Source organism: Podarcis gaigeae (genome assembly GCF_964106915.1).
Source record: "Podarcis gaigeae genome assembly, chromosome: 1".
Taxonomy (NCBI): domain Eukaryota; kingdom Metazoa; phylum Chordata; class Lepidosauria; order Squamata; family Lacertidae; genus Podarcis; species Podarcis gaigeae.
In genome coordinates, this window is record NC_139678.1 from 30,755,249 (window position 1) to 30,772,048 (window position 16,800).

At 41.9% G+C, this 16,800-nt stretch overlaps 1 protein-coding gene across 5 annotated transcripts in view; it reads right to left on the reverse strand.

The window, feature by feature from the left end:
* The window catches only part of TTLL5 (tubulin tyrosine ligase like 5), a 112,514-nt gene that overhangs the window by 17,259 nt on the left and 78,455 nt on the right, over positions 1-16,800 (reverse strand). For all 5 annotated transcript variants that reach the window (XM_083731166.1, XM_083731165.1, XM_083731164.1 and 2 more), the window contains exon 32: positions 5,174-5,372. In XM_083731166.1, the coding sequence (XP_083587292.1) occupies positions 5,174-5,372 (199 nt within the window). The remainder of the gene's footprint in view (positions 1-5,173; positions 5,373-16,800) is intronic.

Sequence of the window (16,800 nt, forward strand, 5' to 3'; positions counted from 1 at the left end):
AATAATAATAATAATAATAATAATAATAATAATATTCTTTTGTACCCTGCTCATCAGACTGGGTTGCCCCAACCATTCTGGGCAGCTCAAAGTTTACTTTAGACTGTTTTTCCTATTCTCTCTTCTAAGAAGGAGGATGTGGACCACATTTGCTACCCTGAACACTTTGGGGGAAGGGTGAGATAAAAATGTAATAATAGATCTACATGTTTACTTTTGAACCGTGAGCCCACCCATGAGGTGACATGAGGCAACTGCCTTGGGTGGCAGAATCTACAGGGGCAGCAGATCCAGCCTCCGAGGAAAGCACTGCCCACCTCCACCACCACCACAGGATCAGCAGCAGCTGCTGCACGCTCCTCAGAGTCTGGATCTACCACCTCCTCTGCAGCCCCGCTGCCACATGAAGGTGAACCAATAGAACTGTGGCTGGTTCGTCTCCCAAGGTCATTCATAGATTCCCCACTTGGAATCTCAACGGGGTACTATTTGCCCTGGCCAGTGCTCCATTTGAGCTCATGGCTTCCTGTTCCCTTGCATGTTGCTTTGGGTAAGCCCCCTGCTCCACCACACTCCTGGGAAACAACTGTGCATTATTTGTTGAGGGCCACCACTCTGTCTGCCTACAAGAGGGGTTCCCCTGTTTTGTATATCTGCAAGGTGACTACTTGGGCTTCACTGCACACTTTTGTAAAACACTAGAAAATAGAGACAATTTTTCTCAGTTGATGCAACATTTGACAGGAAAGTCTTCCAAGAGAGTTTTGCCATAGGAGGACTTATAGAGGAAGCCCGCTTGGCTCAGGGGGTACTGGTCTCTTCTATCTGCCTTAGGAATAGGCTCCAGACCTATTCAGCAAAAAACAGAATTTTTGTTTGAAGGTGGGGTTGGAGCACATTGCACCCACCTCTCCTTCCTGTGTGGCTGCTCTCTGGATTAGGGTGTGCTAGTCACAGCTTTTGCCAGCATCCTACATACTGCACATAATGTTTAGAGTTCTTGTTTCTCTCTTCTTGTACTCTTTAATTCTGCAGTGGAATTCTGCTGTTCTTCCTGCGATTCTTCAGTTTTGTCCTTACGAGTGGTGTCTTCAGAAGGATCTAATCGGGTTTTTTTAGAGTGGGTTGAGGAATTCGCTTTTGCTCTGCCAGTTAGTATAGAGAGCGGGAGTAATGCCTTGAAGACCCTGCAAGCCTAGTCCAGTAGGAGGACTCATACAGCGGTACCTCAGGTTAAGAACTTAATTCGTTCCGGAGGTCTATTCTTAACCGGAAACTGTTCTTAACCTGAAGCACCACTTTAGTTAATGGGGCCTCCTGCTGCCGCTGTGCTGCCACCGCCGCACGATTTCTCATCCTGAAGCAAAGCTCTTAACCCAATGTACTATTTCTGGGTTAGCGGAGTCTGTAACCTGAAGCATCTGTAACCCGAGGTACCACTGTACTTCCACTTTTCTTTTCATTTAGTAGGACTACCTCACTCTTCCCCTGAATGCCATCAGAACTCTGGCATTGATTGAAACAACACAGCCACAGATGCAACAGCAGCTATGTAAGAAGAGCCTGCTAGATCAGACCAATGGCCCCTCTAGTCCAGCATCTTGTTCTCAAAACAGTGGTCAACCAGATGTTTGTGGGAAACCCACAAGCAGGCTTTGAACACAAGAGCACTCTTTCCTCCTGTGGTGTCCAGAAGCAGTGGCGTAGCATGGGTTGTCAGCACCCGGGACAAGGCAAGTAATTTGCGCCCCCTAACCCGTGGATTTGCGCGCCCTAACCCTAACCCCCAGACGTTGCGCCCGGTGCGGCCGGCCCCCCCTGTACCCCCCACGCTACGCCACTGTCCAGAAGTATTACTGCCTCCAACTGCGGAGGCAGAGCACAGCCCTCTTCTCCATGAATTTGTCCAATCCTCTTTTAAAGCCATTCAGACTGGTGGCCATCACTGCCTCCTGTGGGAGCAAGTTCTATCGTTTAACGACGCGTCGCACCAAGAAGTATTTTTTTTAATCCTGTCCTGAATCTTCAAGCATTCAGCTTCATTGGATGTCAGTGAGTTCTAGCATTATGAAAGTCTATTCGCTTTCTCAATGCCATGCACAATTTTACAAACTTCTATCACGTCACTTCTTAATTGCATTTTTCCTAAAAGTCTCTCAAGGTGGACATTGCTCCATCTAGTTCAGTACCATCTACACTGACTTGGAGTGAAAAGCACGTGCTCTGAAACTGAGTTACTGCTGTTCCCCTGTAACAGGAGCCATTCTGATGCAGAAATATCCTAAGTGCTCTAAGAACCAGAAGCAATTCTGTTGGCTGCAGAACACAGAGTAACTTTCCTCTGCAAAGGGCTCTTGCAGAACTCAGCAACAAAAGCAAGCTTTTACAATATAACCCAGACTCTCCCACTGCCAGATAACCCGCTGTTTCCCAATAGCCCTGTCTGAAGAATGCAAATCAACAATTCTCACTTACACTCTCCATGTCAGATTGCATGGATACTGCTTCCATTTGAGATTTATATCCTAGGCATTATACAGAACTCAAAATGGGGAAAAACTTCTCTTTGAGGGTCACTGATTTATGAGAAGAAATAAAGAGTGAATGGAAAAAAGAAAGAAGGGGGAAAGTGGAGGGAGGGACACACACTGAAGAAAGGATTGAACCAGGAGTTCCCAAGCTATGAGCCAAAAAGCCAACCCCCATTCCTTCTTCTCAGCTGTTACACTAAAAATACATTAAATACATTCCTGGCATGATTTTTCTATGTGTATGACTGAAGTTCTTTCCAAAATAAGTTATGGCACTGTGGACCAAAGGCTAAAGGACCCTGAAAATGGCGAACGTAAACCACCCTAGGAACAAACTAAAGAATGAGAAGAAAGTTAAGAATGAGGATAGCAGTAAGAAAAAGCACATCGAGCGTGATCAGAAGGGAAATAAAGAGAGAATTCCATGTAGTCATTGAATGGCTGTTGTGCTTTATATTCAAAAGCAGAAACTGAGCCAGGAAAGTGTGTGCTTTGGTGCATAGTCTTTTTCTTTTAGCGGGATGCTTCACCTAAAAATCTTTCATGATACAAACAACATTATCAAAAACACAGTTTGAAAAATAAGCTTATGTAGGACTCACAGTTTGAACAATTTAAAACAAGGATGGATACTTTTTATCAACCAAAGGGGCACGTTCCAGTCCAACAGGGCTGATAAGCGGTATAGCATGGGAAGTGGGGTGTGACTGGGGAGGAAATGTGCTCTGGAGAGAGTCCCAAAGGCCAAACAGGGAGTGCTGCAGGGAAGCATTTGATCCCCTGGCCTAAGGTCCCCCATCTGTGATTTAGATAATTCAAAAGCAAGGAAATGCAACTTTGAACAATCTCTACACTTCAGTGGCCAACATGGCAGCCCTATTGTTACAATGGAATAGGAAGTAGTAAAAATAATCGGGATCTCTACAAAACTGAAAGGGAACCTGCCTAAAAACAAAGAAAAAATTGAATTTATCAAATGTGACCCACCTAAAATCCAAGCACACTATTATTTTGTGAGAGGAAATTAATACTTGAACATTATTAATAACTTACGGAGCATTTATCTGCCAATTTCTATATAAATGATGTGTTTTACTCTCACAACCATCCTGGGACATCAATAATTAAGTTTTCAATTTTAGAATTTAAAGAACTGAGGTTAAAGAAAAAGCTACTTGCCCAGGGCTATACAAGGCCATGGGCAAAGAGGGAATGAATTCTGGTCTTGTACATCAAAACCTATTACACATGTATTATAATGTCCTTCTTTATATTCTTTAATTCATGTTTTAAACTATTACTTAATGATTCGTGAAACTTGAATGGTACATATAACGAATTAATAGGTTATGGTGGCAGTGGCTATGTGGATTTTTGCTGCAGCCTGATGTCAGCATGTAGATTTATGGCAAACCCCGCTGGTTACTAAGGGCAAAGCCAGATCATTTATATTTTGTTGCTTTTTGACATTTAAATTATACTGATCTTATGTTTAACTAAATTAACCTACAGCGTGTGCTGTGAGAGCCTCTGCCGCTGAACAACCCCCTTTCTTCAATAATGGAAACTTCAGTGTTGCCTGAGCCTGCGGCATGGCAAAGATCTCTGTAACTACAACTCTGAACGGCTGTGCTTGGAGGGAAGGAGGAGGAGTGCGGGGGATGCAAGCAGAGGTTTAACAAAGAATCACTTTAACAGAAACTCCTGAGTAATGGCTTTGCCCCAAGCCAAGAACAACATCATCTCAATGTCAGCAATTAGAAGAGGGATCAGCCAGGCAGCATGGCCCCCTTCAACCCCCCTACAGACACAGCTTTGCTCACAGGGCTACCCTGAGCTGAGCACTGCCCACGTGGAGCCTTTTGGATAAAAGATTAAAAATGTGCCGACTATTTCTGCTCTGCTAGTACAGAGGGGAGTACAAATGGAGGGACAGTACACAGTGGGTCCTAACAACCAAGCGGGGACTGCTGAACTACAAGGGATCTTTTCTATATGTTTGCTTTCCAGAATTCGTTGTGAAACTGTGCCATTAAGTTATTCTTCAGCTTATTTGTGTACCTAATGCTTATGGGTTTATGGGAGAGGGGATTAGAAAATATGCTTATAAAAGCAAGGCTAAGTAACAGCGTGTAAGATGTGCTGTTGAGTGAATGTTGTTTCAGAATAAGCAAATATGGGGAGAGATTATTAATTTGCTTCCATTCTGTGCCTTATCCACTTAAAATTATTAGTTCAAGTCTGAGAGAAGTCTGTGGGGCTATAACACAATCACAAAAAAACCTGGATTGTGATTCTTTAAAATTTTGGCTTCTGATGATGAAGAAAAGACTAAAGGTTTGTAGGCAGCATTTTCTGTAAATGCTTGTGATCAGATGGTGTGGCTTTTTGCACAGGCCCATTCCTCTTTAAAGCTCTCCGTTGCCATTTACAATTTGTAGGGGTTGGAAGAAACAGGGAAGTAGCTATGCAAATCAAAATGCATTTACGTAAACCTGCATAATTTGTGCAATTGAACAAAATTGGGTAAGGGTGCTTTATTTACAGCATTTAGCTTTATTTTGAACACTGATCTATTTGGACTGGGTTTGGAATTTAACAATGATACATCTTCCAAGACGGACTCACTCATCTTAAGTTACCTGGTGCCGGGCTCGGCTCTGGTCCAAAAGCTGCCGAGACTGAAGCTTCTGCTGTTGGAGCTGCTGCAGGGCAAAATGAAGCTGATAGCTGCCGGCACTTGGCGGGGCCCTGGGAAGCCCTGGTTGACCTCCTATCAATTTACTGCGTATGCAGTTCTCTGTATCTCCTTCCCAGGCAAAGTTGTCAGTCTCCAGGGTCCTGCAGTGAGAAAGGAACCATTGAAAAAGTTTTACGTTTTAATCAGCCTGCACACAAAGAGAGAGAGCAGGCCTAAAGACCTCCCTTGTTGTTCAAGGAGCTATATGAGTTTTTGCCAGTGAACAGTCCTCCTACAAGAGGGGGCGGGGGAAGCACCTTCACCAAATGATTCATGCTATTTTAGTGGTGCTAAAATGTACCAAATTTCAACCATTTGTTTATTGTGGACTACACCCTCACACAATGAATAGCCAAAGCTTGTACAGTGGTACCTCAGGTTACATATGTTTCAGGTTACATACGCTTCAGGTTACAGACTCCACTAACCCAGAAATAGTACCTTGGGTTAAGAACTTTGCTTCAGGATGAGAACAGAAATTGTGTTCCGGCGGTGCGGCAGCAGCAAGAGGATTCATTAGCTAAAGTGGTGCTTCAGGTTAAGAACAGTTTCAGCTTAAGAACAAACCTCCGGAACGAATTAAGTACTTAACCCGAGGTACCACTGTATTTGCTGCTCTCCTCTTCCACCTGATGGAAAGGGTAGGCTTGATAATGCAAGTTGTCATTTGAGATATGTGGGATATGTATAACTCATAATACTCTTTCGCAGGAGTCCTCCTCTTCCCCCACACCAAGCACAGGAACTCTAGGATACTGTAATAATATCAATAACCAGAAAAAATATATATTCAGTGTCAACTGGGTCCCTACAAAGAATTCTCAATAAGCACAGAAATAAAAATTACAACCTAGAAGGCCTTGTGCGCCTGTCTCTGGAAAGATGAGGCAAACTCAGCCAATCAATGTTTGCTCTCCTTCCTACCCCTCAATAACAGACATTTACCATACGTAAAACATTCCTATTTTCTCTGAGAAAAGGGAGGATGGCATCCTTTGGGATATATCACAGGAGTAAAAACAAACTGGAAAAGGGGTGGGAAACCAGTGAGACACGTCTACTTGTGCCAGTGTGTAAGTTACCTGAATGAAGTTCATGGACCACTGGTATACCACAGTTTGGGAATTCTGGCTTTTATAATTAAACAACAACATACTGGAATTTGACTCAGCCATCCCTGTGACCAATGCCCCAGAAATACAATTTTGATAGAATTCTCTCTAATTTGTGGCTACTGTAAAATTTGAGCCTACAGTACACTGAATTAAAAAGAACTCTATACTTCCTCCAGAATCTCCACATGCAAATTTTGGTCCCATTATAAAATATACCTATGTATTACTGTGTGTTATGTTTATGTCAACATCTAATATACTGGGAACATACATCTAATATACTGGGGAAACCATTTAACTCGCTGCTTACATTTCTCACATTCTCTCATTCTTTTTTCTGTTCCCTAATTTCTTAATTTTGCTCCAGTTTGTTCAAGAAGGTTCTTATTTTAATGTACTGAAAGAATGGTGGTATGAAATTCTTGTATTGTTGATAAAAGGCTCGCATGCGTGAATAACCATGGAAGAGCACTTATTGTACAATACCAGCCATGTTCTGGGAAAGTGCTTTATCCACTTTCTCCAAGCACAAAAGGAACAAATAGGATTTTAGAAAGTGATACAGAAGTTACAAGACTGAAAGGGAATCATGGTGCTGACAGAGTAGATATGATTACAGAGCAACATACAGTATTACTGTAATAATTTGCCCAGAACCTAGGAATCTTATAAAGATTAGAAATGGATATGTAGACTCTGGCACCAAGAAGAAGGGCACCAACAGTCCATTTTTAGCCCCCAAAACAGGTATACAAGAATCCAGATTGCACACACAAAAACCCAGTTACACCGAAATTCCTAGATGCCTAATTCCATCAAGTTTATGTGATTTTATACGAAGTGCTCTCACATACCCAAATGAGACTGACCAGACCAATTACCGTATTTTTCGCTCTATAAGACGCACTTTTTCCCTTCTAAAAAGTAAGGGGAAATGTGTGCGCATCTTATGGAGCAAATGCAGGCTGCATGGTTAAGCCCAAAGCCAGAACAGCGAGACAGAGCGCTGTGCAGCGCTCTGTCTCGCTGTTCTGGCTTGGGGATGGCTGCACAAAGCCTTCACCCCGCTGCCCTGCGGAGGCTTCAAAGGCTGTCCCCGAAGCCAGAACAGCAAGGGGCTATCCCAGAAGTCAGATCCCTCTTGCTGTTCTGGCTTCTGGGGTTCAGAATTTTTTTCTTCTTGTTTCCTCCCCCCCCCCCCGACTAGTTGCGTCTTATCGTCCGGTGCGTCCTATAGAGCGAAAAATACGGTAAATACATGAGGATTTCCTGTGTATTAGGAGACAGAAAAATGCACAGGAGGCGGCCGAGGAAGCTTGGTAAAGGCAAGGCTACATATGGAACTGGCTCATGATGCTTGAAGTTAGTTTTGTCTTGCTCATCACACTAGTATAATAGCTGACCAAAAAGTAAGGTCTTCAAAGAAGCAGACATCTTTTCAAAGGACAAAAGCATTGTTACAACCCTGCCATCAACAGAGGGAGCTCAGCTGTGAATTGCAATGTGATACATGCCAATAGAAGCCTGCCTGTTTGCTTTGAAGTTTGAGTTTGTGGGCCTGGCTGCAGTACTGCACTCTTCTAGGCCAGGCACACTTGTTTTGTGGAGAACAGGTGGTAGATTGACAGGGCCTGGAATATGAAGCCCCTAAAAAGCACATCACATGTCTCAATGGCTCCTGGAACTTGGTTTAACTTTAAAAAAAAAAAAAAAACCATGAAGCTCCTCCATGCTTAGTCTGTCAGCTCTACATGCTTCCTCACTGGTATGTTCTTTAGATTGTGTCTCTTTTGTTTTCATCCACAGAAACATACATTTAGAACTATTACTACATTAAGGCTATGTGCAGCTTTCTCCCGATTGAAGTGCAGTGTTTGAGGACCAGGACATCAAAATGCTTGTTTGCAAAGCTATTGTACTACCAACCTTACTGTATGCTTGTGAAACATGGACCACTTATAAATGCCATCTCCAACTCCTCGAAAGATTCCATCAATGGTATCTCTGAAAAATTCTACATATCACTTGGGAAGACAGGTGAAATAATGCCAGTGTACTAAAAGAAGCAAAGATCACCAGCGTCGAAGCAAAGATTCAACATAAAGTTTGTTGGACTGGTTATGTGGTTCGGATGCCTGATTATCGTCTTCCAAAGCAACTACTCTATTCCGAACTTAAATATGGAAAGTGTAATGCTGGTGGTCAACAAAAGACGTTTAAAGATGCTCTCAAGGCAAATCTTTAAAAATGTAGGATAAACAACAATTGGGAAACAATGGCCTGTGAGCGCTCCAATTGGAGAACAGCATTTACCAAAGGTGTCATGGGCTTTGAAGACGCTTGAACTCAGGATGAAAGAGAGAAACGTGCATATTTGGCAAACCCTCATAATGATCAACTCCCACCCGGAAACCTATGTCCCCATTGTGGAAGGACGTGTGGATCCAGAATTGGCTTCCACAGTCACTTACAGACTCACTGTTAAGACCATGTTCATGGAAGACAATCTTACTTGGCTACGAGTGATCGCCAAAGAGAAGCAGCAGCACTGTTATACCTAGCCATTAACCTCTGAAGCTTGGATCATCAACTTGCTCTATACTAGTGACCTTGATTATCCTCTAAACCCCAAGTCATGGAATGCAAATTGAGGCTTTACAACACTGCTGGTGTGTACATATAGGCATATGCCAATCCCTTTCAGGCTTGTCTGGCAAAAAAAGCCTAGGGGCTGGAGGAGTCAAGATACCTAGCAGCTTAGGGGTGGGGGCATTGGGCTTTTGTGGTGCTAACAGTGAACATTTGTTATTCTACTCTATTTTGAACCTAGCCAGATTCTGATGCCTCAGGTTTAACACAGCAGTATTTTTTCCCTTTAAGTCTAGTGACCTAGATCGATAGCCAAATCCCTACTGCATGTCCTGACTGGCTCTTTTCAGTCCCAACTTGCTATAGAAGACCTAGTCTACTCCCAAAGTCACTCCTGCTGCAGGCAATATATCCTGTTATCCAATTCATTCACCCTTGTTTTTCACCTAAACTTCGTTGCACCTAAACTTCACTCCATAACCCCCAAGGCCCTTGTAGAAGTTTTCACAGAGCCCCGCTTAAGTCTTGTTTACTTATGACTCTGTGTTGTAACTTAAGAGTCAAAGTTACTCTTGGATATGCAAGCAAAAGCAACATCCAGCATGGCCAGAGACTCTGGCCTGCATCTCATGTGAATCACTATCCTGCATCTGTGAAAGTGCTGAAAACAAACATATAAGCCTGCATTGTTCTTATACGCACATAGCTATATGCCCACAAATTATTTGTAGCTTTCCTTAGTGGCCTAGAATGAATGCCCTAGATATTCTCACCAGAGCTGTGAGCTGTCCAGATACTACACTCCTACTATCTACAAATGGCAAAAAGCTACAATGCAGCTGGAAAGCAGAAAAAGAGGAACTTTTTCCTATGAAGAGTAAGCAACAGAAGCAGAGGGGCATTCTAAATCCTTTGAATATATGTAATTCAGAACCCTGACTTTCAGCACAAATTTATGTTTTCAGGACAATTATCAATATAGCTAAAATAGAATTTAAAAAGATTTAAAAGCCATGGTTCCATCTAGGCTGCAAGCTTGTAGTTAGAGTATTTCAAAAAGCTTTTTTAAAGTTGTTGAGGGGAGATCTAAACATGGTATCTGAGATGTGAAAAGAATACTACAACCTAAGCTTCTTAGTACCGTATCTTCCTTTGCTGTTGGAGCAGCTCTCTTTTATATTTGGTCTCAACCAAAACCGCCTCCGGTGGTTCTCAAAATTAGGGGATTTGGCCCTGAGAATGACATGTCTGACACCCCACCCAGGTCAACGTCATAATTCCTCAGCCAGTTGTTCCTTCTGGACAACCTGTTAACCACTAGGCTTCTGGCATCAAACTGAATGGCATCAAAGCAAGAATCTGCTAAGAGTGCCACAGATAAGGCAATTTAAAAAGAAAAATCAAACCACCCATTTTTAAAGGGCTCATGCCTTGACAAGATTAGCCCATTATGTAGGGAGTCTTAGTAGCCTTCCTCACTTTCTCCTGTTTGCTATCATCAGTTCATTTATTGAATGGGCCTGTTTGCCTATGATAAGAAGTCCAAATTCCCCATAGTGGTACTGCCCTATGTGTCAGGTGAGATAGCAATGACTTCCAATGGCCTGGCCTCTACAGCTTGTGGCCTCCATGACTGTGTTTTGCCAAATGGTACATTTGCCACACTGCAGTAGCATTACTAAGGGCCTGGTTCTTCACATGCCACCAACTGTGGTGACCAGACCCAAAAACAATAGGAAAAGAGTGTTTCTCTATCTTCATGGGAAAAGTCTTCCTTCCCTTCCTAGGATGTGCCAGAGGAGAGAGGGAAGGAGAGGAAGAGGTGAAACAAAAAAATAATGTGAAGAGAAAGCTAGATCAGGTTAGGATCTTAAGAAGACAAAATAATCATGACCTACAGACTCATTATGCTAGTCTGGGGACTGATGTGTTGTTTCTCCTTTGGAAGGAAGGAAGTTATTTAACTGTGCTTATGGGCTGCGATAGGATATGCCATCCTGTTCAATACCCTCCAGACAGGGCTTTTTTTCTAGAAAAAGAGGGGGAGCATCACCTCCACTGTGCAGCCCCAAGCACCATGCAGGAACTTGTTTCCGGTAAATTCCGGCTTTAGAAAGTCCTGCCTCCAGGAGCTTCTGGACAATTTAGTACTGGACATGAATGGTCTCTATAAATTGAGTACGGAATCTCTGTGAAGGCAAAAAGGTCCAGAAACAGTCAGACTAACTGGCATACCAAATATCCGAAGATCTTGAACTTGAGAGCACATCATTCCAACTCCTGGATTGATGTCTTACTGAACCAGTCAGCCATCTAGTAGAACCCACCAGATTGACAGAAAGCACTAACAGAACCACACACCCCTTCTTCCTGAATGCTTGTAGGGCCACCAAGCAGCTCTAACCATTTTATGTTTGGGCAGAACTCCAACTGAGATCAAGTCTGTTGAGCCACATGCTCCCTTAGGTGGGCTTCCCGTTGGACCATTGTTACTATGGGCTCTCTAATTCTGACTCATTCTACATGACTGCTTATGTGAGTTCAACCACAAGTCCATCGTTAGGTAGATATGGTCTGTGATCATCACCCTTCAGATGTGTAAGGGAAGCTATCTCATATTTATATTCTTATATGTTCTTATGTACACTGGGAGTGGTAAAAGAAGCTCTTGCAGAGATCTGGAGGAGAGACATGACCATCATGTCTAATATTTGAGTCAAGGTCATAATAGTAATGCTTTGCTGTCTTGTCATTGACAACTGAAAAATCTTGTGTTTTTGTTTATCAGCAAGGAACATTCTGTACTGTGCAATGTCCAGGATAAGCCCCAAGTGCTCCAGGCATTGCCTGGGAATCAGTGAGTTCTTTGTCCAGTTCACAACACAGTCAAGGGTCTAAGGCATGAAAGTACGGCCTGGGTGTTGGTCAAGCTCTTTTCCTTTAGCCAACTGGATATAGATGCCCTGCATCTATAGACATGTGCCCTGCATCCTAAAGTGTGCACCAGGACCTTGGGGAACAGCCATGGAGCCAAAGTTAGGCAAAAACATAATACAATGCAGTAAAAATGGCAAAAGTTATTCCAATCTCTGAAAGGAATGTGGAAATATGCCTTGTACAAATAGATGAATGCTACAAATTCCTGTTTATAGAAGCCAAAAAGGATTTCTGCATTTCCATCCTGAAGCACTGCTAGCCAAGTGACTAGTTCACTCACTTCAGGTCCAGGATGGCTTATTTCATTTTATTTAGAAGAAGAAGAAAGAAAAGAATATCCCTCTATTAAGTATACTCTGGAGCACTTGTTGAAATGAGGCACTGCTACAATGGCTTGAATTTCCAGATGTTGAATCACAACCATGAAGTCAGTGCTTTGCCTGGTATTGCCTGTGCAAAGAAATACCACGGCTCCACTCCCCATGTTTGGGGAAGGGCGAAAGATGGAGTGGCAGTGACCTACAAGTTTCTTTCCCTCCCAAACCTGAAGGTCTTTCTTCTGTGGATTGTGGATACGTGAGTAAAGGGAGAAAAAAGAGAGGAAATCACTGTAAGAAAAAGATGAACCCAACCAAGCTCATGGCGTGCAGAACCAAGATGAGCTATTGCCAACAGGCATGGCTGGTTCAGGGCACCCTTCCTCTTAGAGAAGTTGCTGGCAGAAGTTTGGCCCTGCCTCACGATCCAGGGGGAGAGTGCCACCTGACAGGTTATCAGAATGCTGCCAGAGTTCAGGCAGGACATCCTCACAGCGCAGGCTACACTTTTGGAAATTTAGCCTGAAGCAATTGACCAAAGCCAAGCATGGCGGTCTAGAGGAGGAATGTGGCCACGCATGATGTAGGTCTGCCAAAACATTAGCTGGCAAAGATGGACTGAAACAGTAGAAGAGGTGAAACACTGGAAGGGCTGTATAAGTAAAATCTAAAGACATTCAGATTAAACTATTTCTGGATTCAATTGACATTACCCACACTATCATGTTCAGAACAACTAGAATTTGCCAGTTATTAAATATCTAGCTTTTGGCAGAGTGGGCTTTCACTTAGCCCAAAGTAGCATCTGTGGACCTGTGCCAAGAGTACTGTAACACTGGCCTCTATGAGCTGGGAAATATTTGGCAGCTGAGTGTCTCATTTCCCCCCTCTCCTCCCTCTTTTCCTTTCATAGAAAATCAAGCTTTGAAAACAAATGGGAAAATATATGGGAACTAAGTCAAAAGGAAAGTGAGGGGTCATCTGGTTAAGAGGTTCAGTGCCTCCATCCCATCACAACACATCAGGTCAGAGGAGAAGAGGTAGTAATGGCAGCAATGCTTATCCCCTTTGTGTGATTTGGATTAGCTGAATCTGAGAGCACACAGCAGCCTCTCTTTCAATTAGCCAAAGCCAAATGGTTAGGTGCACTGAACAGGAAGCAGTCCTGGCTTCTGGATGCCTGCACATGCACCTGCACATGGGCCCAGCCTGCTGGAACATTTTAATGATAAAGAATACATGTGATGAGATTAGCATGAATGAGAGAACTGCTGCTATTCCATTATTTTGGGAAGAGGAAGAGGTGCCTCTGTAGATAATGCATGCCACAATTCCAAATTCAAAGTATTCCAACAAATGCAAAGCACAGGGAAAGCAGATTATCTGGAGAGCATGAGCACAATTCATCTATTGGTATATTACATAAACTCAATCAAAACACATGAAAAACTGTTCCACAGATGGAAGAATTACTCTTATGGCTGCTATGTGTACTATATGCAATTTTACTTTAGCCAGAAAATGATTGAGTTAAATTTGAGACCACATTAAGTAGGCAAAGCAAAACCTAAGCGGCCCTCTGGTTGGGACACAGTAGAACAGGGATATCCTATGTGGGCCCTTCAGATATTGTTGGACTAAAACTTCCATCGTGCCTGACCATAGGCTGTCTGGGCTGATGGGAGCTGGAATACCACAACATATAGAGGGCACTAGGTTGGAGAAAGCTAGTCCAATGCATCAATAACAGCTCTTTCTGGAGTGCTAGAGTGCTGAAAGAGGTGTTTATTCATCCAATTGTACAAAAGAGTAAATCTAAAGTACATTTCTAGTGATATATTGGCCCACAAACTTCACAATAACACTGTAGCACAGAAAGGAATTAATTCTTGGATTCTCCAGTCACTGGTTAGTAATACTACTCAATTAAACAGCACAGGTAGGTAGTACCTACTTTCACACCACCAGAATTTTCACAGAAAGAAGTAACTGCATGCCTCAGATTTCCACAGTGACAACTTACATCACTGCCTTTGTTACACAGTCCTGGCTTAAAACTGAAGATCTACAGTAACATACTTTGTTCTATAGAGAAAAGTGAAGATGTTGTGAAGATGTATAAACTGAAAAGTGAAGATGTATAAACTGAGGGCCTTTGCAGATGATCTAGTATTGACTTTACAACAGCCAGACACTAGTACGAAAAGAGGTTTAGAACTAATTCAAGCTTTTGGTCAGGTAGCAGGATTCAAGTTGAACAAGCAAAAAACTAAAGTCTTGGAGAAAAATTTAACAAATGATGAGAAAGAGAGGTTTCAAAGTGAAACTTGGTTTATGGTGGCAAAGAAAGTGAAATATTTGGGGATTAATATGACATCTAAGAATGTGAATTTATTTAAAGACAATTATGACAAATGTTGGATGGAGGTAAAGAAATCTAGAAATATGGTCAAATTTGAGACTTTCTTTGTTAGGCCGAATTGCTGTAATCAAGATGAATGTACTGCCTAGAATGCTATTTCTGTTTCAGACATTACAGATTGTGAACAAGGTGAACTGTTTCAAGAAGTGGCAGAAAGATATATCTAAATTTGTCTGGCAGGGCAAAAAGCCCAGAATAAAATTTAAGATATTAACTGATGCAAAAGACAGAGGAGGGTTTGCCCTGCCAGACTTAAGACTGTATTATGAATCGGCAGCTTTCTGCTGGTTGAAGGATTGGCTACTTCTTGAGAATACAGACATTTTGGATTTGGAAGGATTTGATAATAGATTAGGTTGGCATGCATATATTTGGTATGACAAGGTAAAAATTCACAAAGGATTTAAAAACCATATTGTTTGGAAAGCATTGTATAATGTTTGGACTCAATATAAGGATTTGTTGGAAAATAAAACTCCTAGGTGGTTGTCACCAATCGAAGCTAAGGAAGTGAAAAGACCTAATATGGAATCTAAATGGTCAAAATATTGTGAAATTCTAGAGCAAGAGAGTGGAAAAATTAAATTACAGAGTTTTGAGAAACTAAAGCCCAAAGTACGAGATTGGCTTCATTATCATCAAATAATGGAGGTGTTTAAACAAGACAGGAAAATTGGCTTCCAGTTGGAGAGATCCAAATTAGAAACAGAGTTGTTAGAACGCAATACTAAGAACTTATCAAGAATGTATGACTTGCTGTTGAAATGGAATACATTGGATGAGACAGTTAAATCAGCTATGATTAAATGGGCACAAGACTTTGGTTATGACATTATGTTTGCGGATTGGGAACAGTTATGGACCACCAGTATAAAATTTACGGCATGTTATGCCTTAAGAGAAAATATTATGAAAATGATTTACAGGTGGTACATGACCCCAACCAAGCTTGCAAAAATTTATCATTTGCCCAATAATAAATGCTGGAAATGTAATGAGATGGAAGGAACCTTTTATCACCTTTGGTGGACCTGCCCGAAGATTAAAGCCTTTTGGGAAATGATTTATAATGAAATTAAGAAGGTACTTAAATGTACTTTTCATAAGAAACCGGAGGCATTTCTCTTGGGCATGGTCGGCCAATTGGTGCCAAAGAAGGACAGGACATTTTTTATGTATGCTACCACAGTGGCAAGGATCATTTTAGCAAAGTATTGGAAGACACAAGAACTACCCACACTGAAAGAATGGCAGACAAAGGTGATCGACTATATGAGACTAGCGGAGATGACCGGCAGAATCCGTGACCAAGAAAAAGAGACGGTGGAAGAAGACTGGACGAAATTTAAAGTATATTTGAGAAATTGTTGTAAAATTGATGAATGCTAAAATGTCAAGGGAAAGGAAAATATAGAATTACAGCTGTAATTGATTAAGTGTTAGAAGAAATTTAAAGAGAAAATAAGTAATTAATTAATTGGTGTGAAGAGTTGCTGAAAAATTTTTAAAACAGAGATGCAGAAAAGGGGAGGTAAGGGGAAGTCCGAGAAGTAAGGTTATGAAAATATGTCTTCTTGAAATTATACATGTTTGTATGTTTCTGATTTGTTTATGTGTGTGTATTGTTTTGTCCTTTTTTGTGTTGGAAAAATTAATAAAAATTATTATAAAAAAAAGAGAAAAGTGAAGATGAAAAGCATGAGGGAGATGAAAATTACAAAGCCCAATAGTGAAGAGGCAGGAGTGTAAGTTGGTTTCACATAGCCCCCAAATACACCAAGGCTTAAGGCAGCCTTCTTCAACTTGGTGCTCCTCCAGATGTTTTGAACTACAACTCCTAGAATCCATGACTACTGGCCATGATGGCTGGAAGGGAAGCAAGTTGCAGCCTAAAATATCTAGAGGACACTAGATTGGAAAAGGCTGTCCCAAGACATCAGTCTTTCCCAGAAATAATCTCTGGCAGCCAGATCCTCTCTAACTTTCCAAGAAGCCATTCTCCGTCAGCTAAGGTTATTTCTCTTCTTTAAAGCAAGATTGATCCTCTAAACCTTCAAGGAATGTATCTGCGACATTCTTCATGTTTTAGAGAGACAAAAGTATCAGAACACTGCACTAACAAATCTGAACTGCAGAACCAGGGAAGCTT